Genomic DNA, 14,738 nt, shown 5'->3' with positions numbered 1-14,738 from the left:
GCGGCAGCGTGTGAAGCGCAGAGAAACAACATCTGCAGAGAACTTAATTCTCTGCATAGAAAATGCCAAAGTGTCTTTTTAAAATGACCGGAACTAATGAATTCAAGATCACAATATACCACATAAACACACACACACACACCACATTTCTATATTCTCACAATGAGCATACGTAAATTAAAATTAAAAGGACAAAAATGAACTGCAACTTAAACCTTATCCAATAATTATCTCAAAATGAGCCATGGGCATGGATGTAAACAAAACTCTAAAATTGTTTAGGGAAAAAAAAACATGGGAAAATGTTTAAGTATTTAGGGCTAGACAGACTTGGCATCCAAAGCATGGCAAGAGGAGAGAGAGAGAGAGAGAGAGAGAGAGAGATTGGAAATGTGCTCTATGAAAAGTTAACCAGCAATGGACTGGACGTCCCCCTCCTGCCCCAAATTCCTATGCTGAAATGCTAAAATCCTGACCCTACTATGACATTATTAGAGCATCATGACTCCAGACAAAATGATGTCATTGAGGTGGAGTTCTCCATGGGTTCAAGTCCTTAGAGAACCCAGAGAACTTGCTGCCCTGTTCCCATGAGGCGAAGCCACAGCCAGAAGATGCAATGCCTTGCTCTATACCCTTAGCACCCCCAAAGGTAGGAAACAAATGTCTTGTTTCTGTAGTCACACATCTGGTGACATTTTTGTTATTGCACCCCAAACCCAGGCACCATGGGAAGTTCTTGGGAAGCCGTGCTGCAGTTTGAGAAAATAATCTGCAATTCGTGTGCCTGTGAAAAGAACTGATATAAAGAACTTTTAAAAGTCAGGAGTGAAAGGGCAAACAAGCCAATGGGAAAATGAGCAAAACCTGAAAGACATTTTACTAAAGAGGAACCAGATGGCAAATAGCAAGCGAGAAGAAATCGTTCGACATCTTTACACATCAGGGAAATTGGAAATAGAGCTGGAGAAGTAAATCCACACAGACCCATCAGAACGGCTAAGCTAGAAGCCACACAAAACATTTGCAATGCTGCAGAGAAGCTGGACCACTCATGCATTATGGATGTGAACGTAAAATAGTTCGCTGTTCCTTGCAAAACTAACTATGCAGTAACTATACCTAGCAATTGTTGTCTTAGATAATTGCTACAGAGAAATAAAGACTTCATTCGCATAAACACCTGCACAAAATATGCATGCTCTATTCGTATAGTCCCAAGTTGCAGATTTCCCAGGTTAAACCAATTGTGGTACATCCATATAGTGGAATACTACTCACCAATAAAAAGGAATGGACTGTTAATGCATACAGCAGCCATGGTGGACCGTAAGACAGTTGTGCTGAATGAAGAGGCAAAAAAGAAAAATTGCAAATGGTCACAGGCTCTGTGATTCTATTCATGTAACTCTCTTGAAACAAGCATTGAGGAGCAAGCTAGTGGTTGACAGAAGGTATTTGGAGTGAGAAGCAGGCAGAGGGAGGGAAGTTTCTTTTTAAGAGGCAACACGGGAGAGCCACAGTGGTGGGGTGTTCCATGTCTTGACTGGGCTGTCAGTATCCTGCCTGGGATAATGAGCTGAGCTGTGGTTTTGCAAGATGCTGTCACTGGGTACGCGTGATAACTTGGCATTATTTCTGACAATTACATGGGACTCTACAGTTCCATAAACACAAAAAAGTCATTTAAAAACGGCATTTTGTTAAACACTCATCGTTGTCGAGCTACACTTTGTGACTGATAAAAATTACTCACCTTCTGACATGAACATCCCAATATTTTCTCAGCTGTTTTACAGACTACCTAAGAATTACCAAAATTATGGAAGGCGTATTTTTAGTATTAATGACACTTTGGGCATCATAGTAAAAACACAAACAAATGTGTTATTTTAAATGCTAATTTTGAGCGTGAATAAAATACAGCCACCTACAAAACGAGCATTCTGCTCATGTGGCGCTGCCCCGGGCTTACTGTGTGCCCTGGATTCTGCATCTGGGTCACCAGGAAGAACTGACCCTTTTCCTTCCTTTCTTCTTTCAGGATCTGCTCTTCAGCGTGTGTGCCCTCAATGTCCTCTCTACCATCGTGTGCGCATTGGCCACAGCCATGTGCTGCATGCAGATGGTGTCTGCTGATGTCCTACAGATGGTGAGTGAGACCCCGCTCTTGCCCAGACCCTCTCAGAGTGCCCAGCCCAGCCCTCCCTCCTCTAACCAGCTGGAGTCCAGTGTACATGTGTTCTCTGCCTCTGATTAGAGAACCATGGGTTCTATCAGTCCAAACTGCTCAGAGACCCTTGGAGTCACCTTGTGATGCACCCTGAAGAGAGGGTGATTCTGCATCTTTGCTGCCATGGCCTTACTTCAGACATCAGCAGAGTTCCATGTTTATGATAGAGTCCCCCCGACTCCAAGCACCTGGAATGTGTCCCTGACTAAGTTAAAATCCTGCCGTGCTGGACACCCTCTGGGAACTTCAGAGCAAGGCCTGTCCTTATTCTTCAGAACTCTCTGTAATAGAAGAAGTTTGGAGCTGTAAGAAGATGATTTCTCAAATGGAAAAACTGCTGTTCTTGGCTTTTGAGATTTGCTAATTAACCCTGAGGTCAGGGCTTAGTGGCCCTCATCTGGTGTCATGGTCAGAGTCTTTAAAAAAAAACAAACCGTCTGCTCCCATGGGAGTGGTAAGGCCAGAGCAGGGGTCATGTTCTTGTTAATAAACATCTCTAAACGCACACTTCATAAGTCATGATGGCTCTTTGTGGTCTCAGCATGAATGGACAACAGCCTAGAGTTCAATACATTATTTTGAAACTCATAATAAAAAGAAATGGGTATTGGTTTTTAGTGCTAAGGGTAGGGGTCAATCTTGTGCCCATCCTCCCTTCCTCCCTCCCATTTCTGTTCTCTCTCTCTCTCTCTCTCTCTCTCTCTCTCTCTCTCTCTCTCTCTCTCTCTCTCTCTGTAACAGAATAGCCAAGACGAAGTAATTTTCAAAGAAAGTAGGTTCACAGGTTCACTTAGCATCCAGTTCTAGGAGGTGAAGACCCCAAGATTGCACAACTGTATGCGGTTGGCTTCTGGTGTAAACCTCGGGGCAAATGGCAGAAGGGAAGTGGGTGCATGTTGTTGTTTTTTAACAGCCCTGTCCCCCAGTGGTAGCTAACCCTGCTTATTAGAGTAAATCACTCCCTCTAGATAGCATTAATCCATTCAGGTGGGGTCGAGCCCTCTTACCCAAGTACTTCCCACTAGACCCACCTCCCAACACCACAATGTTTGGCTGGGACAAGCCACACAAGCTCTCTTTGTCTTTCAACCTGACCCACAAGACCGCTATGCCCTCTACCCAATGTTTTAAGCATTTCACTAAAGACAGGTTATTCCTATAGTTTGCTTTTCTCTTAAATCTTCCTCCTCACCTGCCTTTTAGCGGCGCATCCGTTAATCAAGATATAAGGCCAGAGAGCATCATTACCAATATGTTACACCTCCATTGGTCCTAATTGTACGTGGCGCGCAGCCTGGTGCTCACACTGTACATCCGCGCAGCTGTCATAGCGAGCTGACCTTTCACGAGAGGTCATGGTGTTCTGGAAGGTGTCTAATTAAGCAGTTATTCAGCCCGATGAACTTTTGGCCTCATTCATGGAGGCCTTGTGTTGGCAATTTTCTCCAGCTTGCTGTTTAAAGGAAAGGTTAAATATAAATACCAGAAGGCCCTACCCACCTGGGTGGATTTTGCTATTGATCTGTAAATATCACACCAATTCAGCCAAACTAACAGAACTAAAGGCTGTTGATGACGGCAGTTTGTATCCCCCCCCCCCACACTTTTAAACACTAAAATGAAAGTCGCCAGCTAAAGAAGAATAAGGCATAGTCTAGCTGTGTAAACATTTACAATTACACCAAAGTACACGCTGCCCTTATTGGTGGCCATGTCGAGCAGAAGTAGGCCTGAGGTCGTGTGTCAAGCATGACTGTATCTGAGCCCCACTGCCTCTGCCTGTATGGTGCCTCTGAGCACATCCCTGAACCTACTCATTCAGTAGCTTCCTCACCCATGACAGGGGCCTCACAGGACAACCTGCTGACCTCCATCGATTTTTTTGTTGGAGGTGCCTGGGATCCTTGTGCACACTAGGAAACAGCGCTACCACTTTGCGATGCCCCCAGTGTTGTCTTCATTTTTCAAGATGGTAGGAGTTTCAGCCAGTTACTGGACATCACACCAGTGACATCACAGCTGTGGCATCACTATGATGACCTCACAGCAATGACGTCATCACAGCACTGACCGCAAGTGCAGTACTGCTTTACTGTACTTTATTAACTGTGGTGTGCTGTGAGCAAGCAGATTATTACAGAAACACAAAGGCTATGTCTTAGTTTTCTGTTATAAGGAAATACCCTAGGGTAGACTCCTATAAAGAGGTTATTTAATCATGGATTAGAAGGGGCAAAACAGCATGGTGCCTGCACTCATTAAGACCCCTCCTCCCCCGTGTCCCAGCATGGTGGATCGCGTCTCGGTGGGCAAAGATAGATGGGTGAGATAAGGTTTATACTTCATAACAAGCTCTCTGAACAAAAGCCCGACATTACTTCCTTCCAAAGGCCTTGTGTCCAGTCACCTAACTCCACCCCCACCACCCCCACCCTTCCCAGGAGGCCTCACCTGTAAAAGGTTCCTCGCCACCCCTCAGAAGCACCACGCCGAGGACCAAGCCTCCAACACAGGGACAGTGAAGGACTGACCACATCTAAGCCACAACAAGCTGCCATCAGAAGTTTCCTGACTCAGAAACAGGAGTAACTGAGCTTCCTGCTGGTGAGGCACAGGCAGCATTCTGGTCTCCTGGTCAGACTGAGCTGTGTGCTCCAGCAGCATGGTGGGGCGAAGGGGCAGAAGGAAGGGGCAGGTGTTCAGAGCGCTATACGTATTTGAGTCCTTCCATCCTGCCGGAACTGCTGAGAGGATGGATCATATAATATAGAGAAGTGGTTTTTTTTAGACACAGGGTGGCCATATGGAGTGTGGCTGGCCCTAGAAGAAATAGGCTGACCCAGTAGGTTTTTGGACACATCCAAAAAAATTGGAACCAGGAGATGCTTTGAGATATCTTTTCAGACTTTATACTTCATTTCATTCAGTCATTTAATTAAAGGAATAATATGTGATGACTGGACAAAGCTAAATTTTATAGTGGCACATAAAGAAACCCACGTGGATGAGACAACCACGAAAGCTTCGCGACGATCCTTCCGTCTACCCATCATATCTAAGAGCTCATACAACTGCATACAAATAGGTGCCTTTCGTCCCTGCCCCTCCTCCAGCCTAGTGGTTGGGAGGTGGTGTTCCATTGTAGTTTAGATTTGCCTTTTCCAGTGATTAATGATGGTGGTTTTCTTCCTGTGTGTCTAATGGCTACTTATAGATCTTCTGTGAAGGAACAAACCGACTTTGCCCATTTTCAAAACTGGAATTGTCTCTTCTTGCTGAGTCATGGAGTTCTCTGTGTTCTCTGGATATACAGGTCTCTCCTCAGATGTGCGGCATGTACGTGTTTTCTCCTGTCCTGGTGATCATCTTGACACTTGGTGGTAGCTCCCAAACCATAACACTTTAGTTTCAGTGATGCCCAGTGTGTCTCTTTTTTCCATTCCTGCTTCTGCTTTTGGTATCCTGTCTCCCAAGGAAATAAAATTATTCCTCCTGAGAGTTTTGCAGTCTTAGTTTGGCATTGAGGAACATATTGAGTTGGTTGCAATGTACATTGTGGGGGAGGTCCAGTTTTGTGTGGTTCCTGGCACCATTTGTTGAAATGCAAAGATTAAGGCACGGAGTTGGCTCCGTGTCACTGGTGGTCAACAGCTGACCACAGATGGGTTTATCTAGAGCCTCTCAGTTCTGTTTCATCAGCCTTCGTATCTACCTTTACAGCAATTCCACAGAGCCTTGCTTGCCCCCTTATAGTCCCTTTTAAAATGGGAGTGAGACTCCTCCAGTTTCCTTTGTTCTCAGGCTGGTTGTGAAAACTCCATCCCCTTGTCGTTCCCTGTGAATTTCGGAATCAGTTTGTCAGTGTCTGAAGCATAATCCCACTGGATCTTAGAAAATCTCTGCTGCAGTTCTTTGACGCGCCACTCACCACGACCTCAGTGTTACTATAACTTGTTTTGACATCTCAATTCTGGCTGCATTTCCATTTGTTGAGCTCAGCTGTGGCTCATGTTACTGACCAGTCGTTCTTCTGTTATTTTTATTTGAGATTCTCAAAGTGAGAAGTATTACTTAAGTGTGTGTCTGTATCTATGTGATTGTATGAGTGTGTATATGTGTGTATCTGTGCGTGTGTGTGTGTCTGTGTGGTACTAGAGATTGAATCCCTGGTCTTGTACATGTTTGGCAAGTGTCATACCACAGCCACAGCTCCTCTAAGAAGCACTAATTCATGACAAGGTCGCTACTGGCGAGCAGCCCCCACCAGCATGTGTGCAACCTCCCGTTGGCCCATACCTCATAACCAACACACAAGGCTGTTTTCAGAGAGCACTGCAGGGCACTCCTGATGCATGCACCCAGCTCCTGCTGCCATACTTACATACCTTCCTGAGTAACTCTCTACACAGGGATGGTGGGCCGAGAGGGTAAAGCCTATTCCTAGCACCATAGTCTGGGCCCTTGTCTTAGCTCTGGTTTCTACTGCTGCGACAAAACACCGTGACCAGAAAGCAAGCCCGAGAGGAAAGGGTTTGTTTGGCTTGCACGTCCTTAATGTAGTCTGCCACTGAAGGAAGTCAGGACAGAAACAGGACAGGGCAGGAACCTGGAGGAAAGAGCTGATGCAGAGGCCATGGAGGGGTGCTGCTTACTGGCTTGCTCCCCATGCCTTTGCTAGGCCTGCTTTCTTACAGAAAACAGGACCACCAGCCCAGGGATGACACCACCCACCACGGGCTGGGCCTTCCCACATCAGTCACTAATTAAGAAAATGCCTTACAGGCCTGCTTGCAGCCCAAAGTTGTGGAGGCATTTTCTCAATAGAGGAGCCCTCCTCTCAGATGACTTTAACTCGTGTCAAGGTGACATAAAGCTATCCGGCACAACCCTGTCTTGGTTCTCCTACCTGACGTCAAAGGAGAGCATCCTCCAGTACCACCTCAGGGGCAGCCATGCAGGGAAGGCAGCCATGAGCCATCATGGGCACTCATTCTGCCACAGTGCCACGATCACTTTACCCCGGAGTGTTAGCAGGTGAAACCCCAGCCGTTTCTGCTGCGGCTCATATGTAACTGCGACACTGACTTTTCAGAAGAGCCCCAACTCGGTATCATGGGCTGACACATTTCACCCGTTTGCTCTGTGGCCTCCTTGGTTTACTGTAGGAGTTACCAGGCGGGTCTCTAGTTGGCTCCTGGAGACGAGACAGGCAACTCAAGGTCCTGACCCCAGCCGGGACTCAGCCATACTCTAAGGGCTTTAGGAGTCTAAGTACCCACATCTTATAATTCGAATGCATCCATATTGTGGATAATTAGCCGCAGTTGGAACTAACACCATGAGTGCATGAGATGGCAAGTGTTACTCCTATTGTCGGAACTGCTAAAGCCCAGCGCTTCTAACATGCGCAGAAATAGTAACTGCGCAGTGATGCGGTACCGCTTATTGACACAGCCCGGTGAAGACGGTGCTTTGCCTTCTAAGTGCCTCCTGTGTCGTTTCTAGCTTTGTTTTTAAATGTGATCTCATTTCGTTGCTTTCCGCTGCATCACTCTCCTCCCCACGTCCCTCGCTGCCACCTTAGCCTCGGAAGCAGCCGCAGCCATTACACGGTCATGCCATCCGAGCGCCAGATCTGCTCACATCTGCTCACATGTCTCACTAAGCAGAGCCACTTGGAAAGTGCAGATGGGTGTGCACAGGCCCTGATAACGGCGAGCGTGCAGCTGGAAGGTGTGCAGAACACTCAAAGTCGTGACTCACCCCCGGAGTTTAACAGTCGCTCAAAGAGCCAGAATGCCGGGAGGAAGCTGGGGGCAGGGAAGGCAGTGAGCCAGGCATCAGGCAAACCTTGCTGAGGCACCCAGACCCTTGCTGCTCAAGCCTGCCCTCCATCCTGTTCCCCTGCAGAAGATAAGGCACGGAGACAAGAGAGATAATGGCTATCATAGAGGCCTTCATTTGAGCCTTCTGACACCGCTGTGTGGATCTGTGACACGGGGTGGCATTTCATGTTACAATCCTGGTGGCACCAGGGGAAGGGACGCTGAGATTAATAGGTCAATAAGGTGCAAAGTCACGTGGGTCTCAGTGACCGCTCGGTGTCTGGCGACCAGACTCTGACTGACTGTCTGAGGTGCGTTAACCTCTTCATTGTCTCTTCCAGACTGCAGAAGCCAGACTGTAAGAGCTGAGCCAGATTTTAGGGGCTCCATGTTGTGCGCCTTGGGAAGCTACCCAGGGTCAAGTAATGGCACGTCTCGGTGCCCCTTGCTTTCAGGTGTTCCTGGAAGAAGCCCCCCTGCCATAACAGACAGGACGTAAAGTCTCAGGTGCACACTGCTATTGTATGAGTGACAAACCCTAGTGGGGAGGGAGAACGTGTAAGCAGCTCGGCCGGTTTCCACACACAGCTGTGCTGGTGATTCCGTGTGCTTTCGACAGCCCAGGGAAGACAGAACCACACAGGAGTTTCTTCCCTCTCCAGGAGCTGTAGAATTGTGCTTTATACCTGACCATGAAGGTGTAGACATGAGGCCCCAGAGCATGAATCCTGAGTGCAGAGATCGCAGGCTGGCAGACAGGCCTTCCAGTCACGAACATGGAAGGAGAGCTGGCAGGTTGCCAGCTGAGAAGGGGTTAAGTTGCCAGGAAGAGGAAACAAAGTAGGTATGGTGTGGAGGGTGGCTGAGCAGACCTTATTCGGAGCAGGGGGTGGTTGGCACTGGTTGGAAGGCAGCTGGAAAGTGGATGGGATTCAGTGCACAGAGGTCTTGATGGTAAGAGATTTTCCAGCAGCACGAGCTCATCTGGGCTGCTCTAAAAATAGCTCCTGCAGAAGATGGAGCCCACATGCCAGGAGCAGAGGCCCGGCAGCTTGCTCCTTCGCTGCTCCGTTGGCTGCTTCTGCAGGGGCAGAAGAGCAAGGGCACTGCAGCAGAGAGGTGTCCATCCATCCATCCATCCATCCGTCCATCCATCCATCCATCCATCCATCCATCCATCCGCTCCACTGATGTCGGCTGAGCATATTTTGTGCCCCATTCAGAAAAGAACAGGGGAATAAAACACAGGCAGGCTGACAGCGTATTTGTTACTTTTCTGTTGCTGGGACTAGAACTCCATGACCAAGGCGACTTCTGAAAGAAAGCAGCGGTCCCCAGCAGAGACAAAGTCGTGCTCAGAGAGGAGGCACTGTCTTTTAACTTGCGGCAGGCTGTTGGTGTTGAATGCTTTTGCATTTCATGAGTTTTCATTGAGTATACAATTGGTTGGTTCTTCTCATTTCTGATAGTGACTAATTCAAAATAGTTCCTCACTGGACCCCCAGAACATCTGCCCTCCCCTCGCCACTTAGCTATCGAGCAGCAAGCACAGGGATTAATAGCTTCTGAAGCAGAGGATGACCGCATACATCCAGCCATCTCACAGCCAGCAATTCCCCTCTAATTTCCAGCAATTAGGGAAACAGCAACCAGTCAACCTAACTGGAAGGGCAGGGAATGTGCTCTGTGTTGGGAAGGCTGGCGGTAGCCATTTCTGAGTCCATGTGTCCCTCATTCTGATGTAGCCATCAGCCCAGAGCATACAGATTTCGCTGCATTGGACCATATTCTGAACCTTGGTCTCAGCCCTGCAAGTGCAGAAATTCTCCAACTGCCTGTCCACCTGTCTGGATGAGCCCACCCTATCCCTGCCACCACTAGGTGGTTCCCTGCCACCCAACTCCAACATCCTCAATGGCTCCTGCAAATCCCCAGACTTAAGAATTGACCAGACAGACCCTCATTTTTTTTCCTTCTTCTGAAACACATCACTCGCTGGCCATCTTCTCACCTGCCTCACGGATGCTCGGCAGATGCCCTGTCCCACACTGATTGGAGGGCTGTAGTTGCTAATGAAGATGCTGTGTTTAACTGTGCGCTTGTGATTCTTGGTGTTTGTCTCTTTTATCTTACCTCACTGACATGCTCTGGGAAAGACCCCGGGGCCCATACAGTGTGGGTCATTTTATACCTATAGATGAAGCAGTGTCTCGGGCATTTCCGTAGAACTCGTGACCTCTGGTAGGAGTGCCCCGAGGATGGAGAGAGGAACAAGTGTTGGTTAATACTTTAGAAACAGAAATGCAGGCAGAGAGCATTTGTTTTTATTAAAATATGTTTCCCTTGATAATTTTAAGTAGCACCCAGTATTCATAGTTGCCCCCACAGACTATTCTGGAGCTCATGGTGGGGGCTTTCTTCACCTTTAGGGGCAATGTCCTACAAAGTGTGTGGAATCCCTAGGTATTAGTGTTCATAGGGCCCATAGTAAACTCTAAGGAAGTGTGTGAGACAGGCTGGGCTCACAGTGCAGGCCTGAAGCACTTTGCAGGACTTGGAGAAGGGACTTAGGTATAGGGCGTGTACCCAGTACGCACTGTGATGGGGACTTGCTGGTGCTGTGTGGGAGGACGAGTGGCAAGTGTCCTTTTGACTGCAGGGTTAAGGCATCAGCGTCATAGGAGTGAAGGTTCCCAGGAAGAATCTGCATTAAAGACTTCCCAGCTCTTTAACACACACACACACACACACACACACACACACACACACACACACCAGAAGCGTCCTGCATAGCAGTATAGGAAGTGGAGCAGAGCAAGGTCAGAGCTATCCTTTGTATAGGGTGTGTTGAGCAGTCATGGCTTGGCAGCCTAAACCGTGATAGGTAATGTGTTTGCAATTAGCTCCCTTAGCCGCCGGCCACACCAGCTCTGGGATAAAGCTGCTTCTCTGTGCTCTCCAGTTCTTCCCACAGAGGTCCCACTCGGCCAGCGCTGCCTGCGTGACTCCCCATGGCACCGTTCTCCACCAGACCCTGGACTTCGATGAGTTCATTGCCCCCCTCCCGCCTCCACCCTACTACCCTCCAGAATACACCTGTACGCCCACAGCGGAGGCCCACAGGTGAGTCTTCCTCTCCGCGTCCTGTGGTGCGTGAGAAGCCACAGACAGGAAGCGTCTTTGGGAGGAGGAAGTGGAGGCGGCAGGGGAGAAGGAGGTGTGGAGGGGAACAGAATAAAAGCCGGTACAGAGACATGCGCCTTACAAGGGTAGGCAATGAAGAATGGCCATGTGACCTGGAAATACAGTATTTCTTTTCTTATTTTTGTTCTCTGGGGTTTTGGTGGTAGCCATGGGTTAACTGCATTCCATTTGTATTTTGTTGTTGTTGACAGCCTCACTGTAGAGCCAGGGTGGCTTTGAACGCCCTAGGTAGCCCCAGATGGCCTCATACTCACCATGCTGCTGTCTCGTTGCCCCACGTGCTAGAATTACAGGCAAGCACCACAAGGCCTGACTTGAACAGAAGATTTCCGTTTGTCTTTGTGGTGTCCACCTGAAATGACACCGTAGGCCACTAATGAACTCTGTTGTATTCTTCTGCGTGCGGAGTTGCTCCTGAGCGACAGTCGTCACGGAGCGTGGAACATGAATTAGAAATCTCATCAGCGTTATCACTGTCTTAATTATAGGAGACAGAGTTTAAGTGGTCAATGAACTACAGGCATCTTTCAGAAGAAAGACCAAAGTTAAACCTGCCCCGTGACTCAGGCTTTTATCTTCGCCATGACAAGTATTAGATAGTCAACACTTGAAGAGAAATGTCAGACTCTGGGCTCTGTCCTCCGGGGGATGACCGTGTGATGGGCTGTCCTGTTTTCTAGGGGCCTCCACCTGGACTTCGCTTCCTCCCCATTCAGCACCATATACGATGTGGCCATCAACAGCCCGGGCATGCTGTATCCTGCTGAGCTGCCCCCACCATATGAGGCCGTGGTGGGTCAGACGCCCGCCAGCCAGGTGAGGCCTGGGCCCTGACAAGATCAGCTCCTCTGCACACCACACTTCCTGGGCTGTCCTCAGAAAGCTCCCTGACAGTGCTGACGGTGTCGCCGACACCAGCCACTGCCCTGTGATGAAGCCTCTGCATGTACCGTGCAATGTGTGAGCCTTGCGTACACTGCAGGATGCTGAGTCCAAACCCAAGCCTGGGCACATCAGTATGTGAACTCGCCCTTTTGGTTAATTCCTACAGCCAGACACACAGCCCAACTCAGATTTGTCTCTGTCCCATGCTGCCCCATGTCCCGTGTCTGGAGAGAATGTAAAAGGAGCTGGGACAGCTTCTAACTCGTGACCAGAGCAGGGGGAGCTGGACTTGGGGACCAAGACCTGTATTGGTCATCGCTGCAGACATGATGGGATGGATCTGTAAGAGGTCAGGCAGCCCCGGGCCGGGGATGTGTCTCTGCTGCTGGCTGTGAGGCCTTCTCTGAGCTGTGTGTGCCAGCTCCTATTACTGCATGTTTCACAACCATGAGCAGGAGCTTTGAGTATGTCTGTAAAGCCTTGCTTTCCTCACTGACAAATGATGAGGGAAAAAAATCGTACTAGTATCAAGTTCATTGGCTGAAAGGGAATGATGCTGATTCAGAAGACTGGGAACGTGGTAAATCCTGAAGTCGGGGGAGTCTCTGGGCATATTTTGATAGCTTTTTTTTTATATATTAGCCATTATTGTTGTTGTCCTTGTTGAGTATGAAATCTGTAGTCAGGCAGAGAGGTGAGGTCATGGGGCCAGGGAGGCCTTACGTGGAGGCTGTAGGGATTGAGGCAAAGATGGGGACGTGGTAGTCAGGTATGTGCTAAATACTGTCCCAGGCACAAGTCATGGAGCTGGATAATACCACAGTGTGGAGGCTCTACAGGGCACTTGAGCTGTGTCTACACTCTGCTCCCTTTTTTCTACTCACTGACCCCTGGATGATAGCCCTGGTGCAGGGCTCAGATTTTTTGACATCACCTCAAGCTCTGACCCTGCACCTTGGACATCAGAACAACACACAGGGGTGGAGGGATATCAGTGTTACTGGTGTCTACCTCAGCCACCAACAGAATGTGGGGCCCATGAAGAATCTGTTTATGGAATGCTGTCTGTCCATTGTAGCGGCTCAGCCTCAAGGATAATCAGAGCCACGAAGGTGGGTCACTTTCTGTAGGGTGAGTCAGGGGACAGGCAAAGACAGCAGGGAGCATGCGTGCGGTGATCAGAGGGATGCATGGGCAGTGTTCGGGCTGTTGGCATCAAAGGAAATAGATACATTTGGCACAGGGAGTCTCCCTTCATATTGGGTCAGCCTGGTGAATCCCGCCTGCCCTGACACAACCAGAGGATCCTTGAATAATGTCTCTGTGCCCACTCCAGTCCTAAAATGCAGCCCTGAGTGGCTGCAGATGGCAGCTCCAGACTCCGGATTTTGGCCTCTTTTGTGTGCATGGTAAAAGGCACTGTGTAGGAAATGCCCGGGAGGAAGGCTGCTTAGAGACTTGGTAAAGGAGAGATCCTGTAATCTTTCAGCTTGGACAGCCATTTGCCTAGACCTTCCAAGCTGAGCAGGGACCTGCAACTTAGCAATGAGGTTTACCATTCCATTTACAATAAAAATAGTGAAGCTGTCGATCGTGATGACAGGCTTTATTTAGCTCTCATGCTTAGCTTGTATTCGGGCATCCAGGGAGGGTCTGAGAACGGGTTGTAGATTCCAGTGGGTATCCCCCAGTCCCACAAAACCTTGTCAACCAAATCCCAATCCCGGGTCCATTCCCAGGAGTTACTAGAACTCACTTTGAGAACCGGGGTAGATTACTGTGTCAAGGTTTGTGATGAAGACAGTGACATTAACATGATGGATCTTAGAGGCAAGTGTGGTACCAGGCCTACTTGGGGGAGAACATCACCAAACCCACATGGCAGGACCCAGAGGAGAGTGCACTAGAACCAGAGCAAGCTCCTCCATTGGTGATAGACACCAAGAAGTGAGGAGGTGATGATGGGGTGCGAATAGGCAACCCCATCCTGGGAAGCAGGGGCCTCAAAGCCATGTCTGCAGCAGTGTGTAATTTCGTTGCTGCCTTGGGCGAGAACTCTACCATTTCCCACTCTGCAGCAAGCCTGCTTGCTGCTCTCAGAGAATCCCAGGTCCGTGCTAGGGAACCACTTCTTTGTTTCCCTTTGTGAGATAGTACTAGTGTTTTTAGAAGAGGAGGCTGGGTGGATGGATCATGATTCCATGGACCCTTCCTTGCGGACAGTATCAGGGCTGGGGCACCGCCCTGTCAGAGCCTTGACTTCACAATAAGATCCTTTCTCCAGGAGCCCCATGCTGGCCTTGCAAGGCCCAAGTGCAGGTGCAGGCTGTCGCTACAGACTTTGAGTATGATGTTTAGTGCCCCCGCTCCACACTGCACACAAGAAGGATATTGATTCATGTTTCATCACCAATTTTCTCTTTCCCTGAAGAATGCAATATATTTCGGGCTAATGTATGGTTCTGAGATCAATATGACACTGTTCTCCCAAAGGCGCTGGAAAATGCTGCCTTCCATGATTTCTCTCAGAGAACCTGGGTAAGGAGGGCTGAAGGTCAAAGCTCTGAAGCCTGCCCCCTGCAGGTGCTGGC

The 14,738-nt window shown here is 48.8% G+C and overlaps 1 protein-coding gene across 1 annotated transcript in view; it reads left to right on the top strand.

The window, feature by feature from the left end:
- Entrep2 (endosomal transmembrane epsin interactor 2) overlaps nucleotides 1-14,738 on the top strand; it is a 382,445-nt gene that overhangs the window by 352,587 nt on the left and 15,120 nt on the right. Inside the window, exons 5-7 of the mRNA XM_050149176.1 lie at nucleotides 2,045-2,152; nucleotides 11,021-11,181; nucleotides 11,943-12,078. Of these exons, the coding sequence (XP_050005133.1) occupies nucleotides 2,045-2,152; nucleotides 11,021-11,181; nucleotides 11,943-12,078 (405 nt within the window). The remainder of the gene's footprint in view (nucleotides 1-2,044; nucleotides 2,153-11,020; nucleotides 11,182-11,942; nucleotides 12,079-14,738) is intronic.

The sequence above is a fragment of the Alexandromys fortis genome, unplaced genomic scaffold, assembly GCF_014885135.2.
Source record: "Alexandromys fortis isolate MF-2015 unplaced genomic scaffold, M_Fortis_MF-2015_v1.1 scaffold_67, whole genome shotgun sequence".
Lineage (NCBI taxonomy): Eukaryota > Metazoa > Chordata > Mammalia > Rodentia > Cricetidae > Alexandromys > Alexandromys fortis.
The sequence above is the reverse complement of the archived record's forward strand: the minus strand, read 5'-3'. Positions and strand labels throughout refer to the sequence as shown.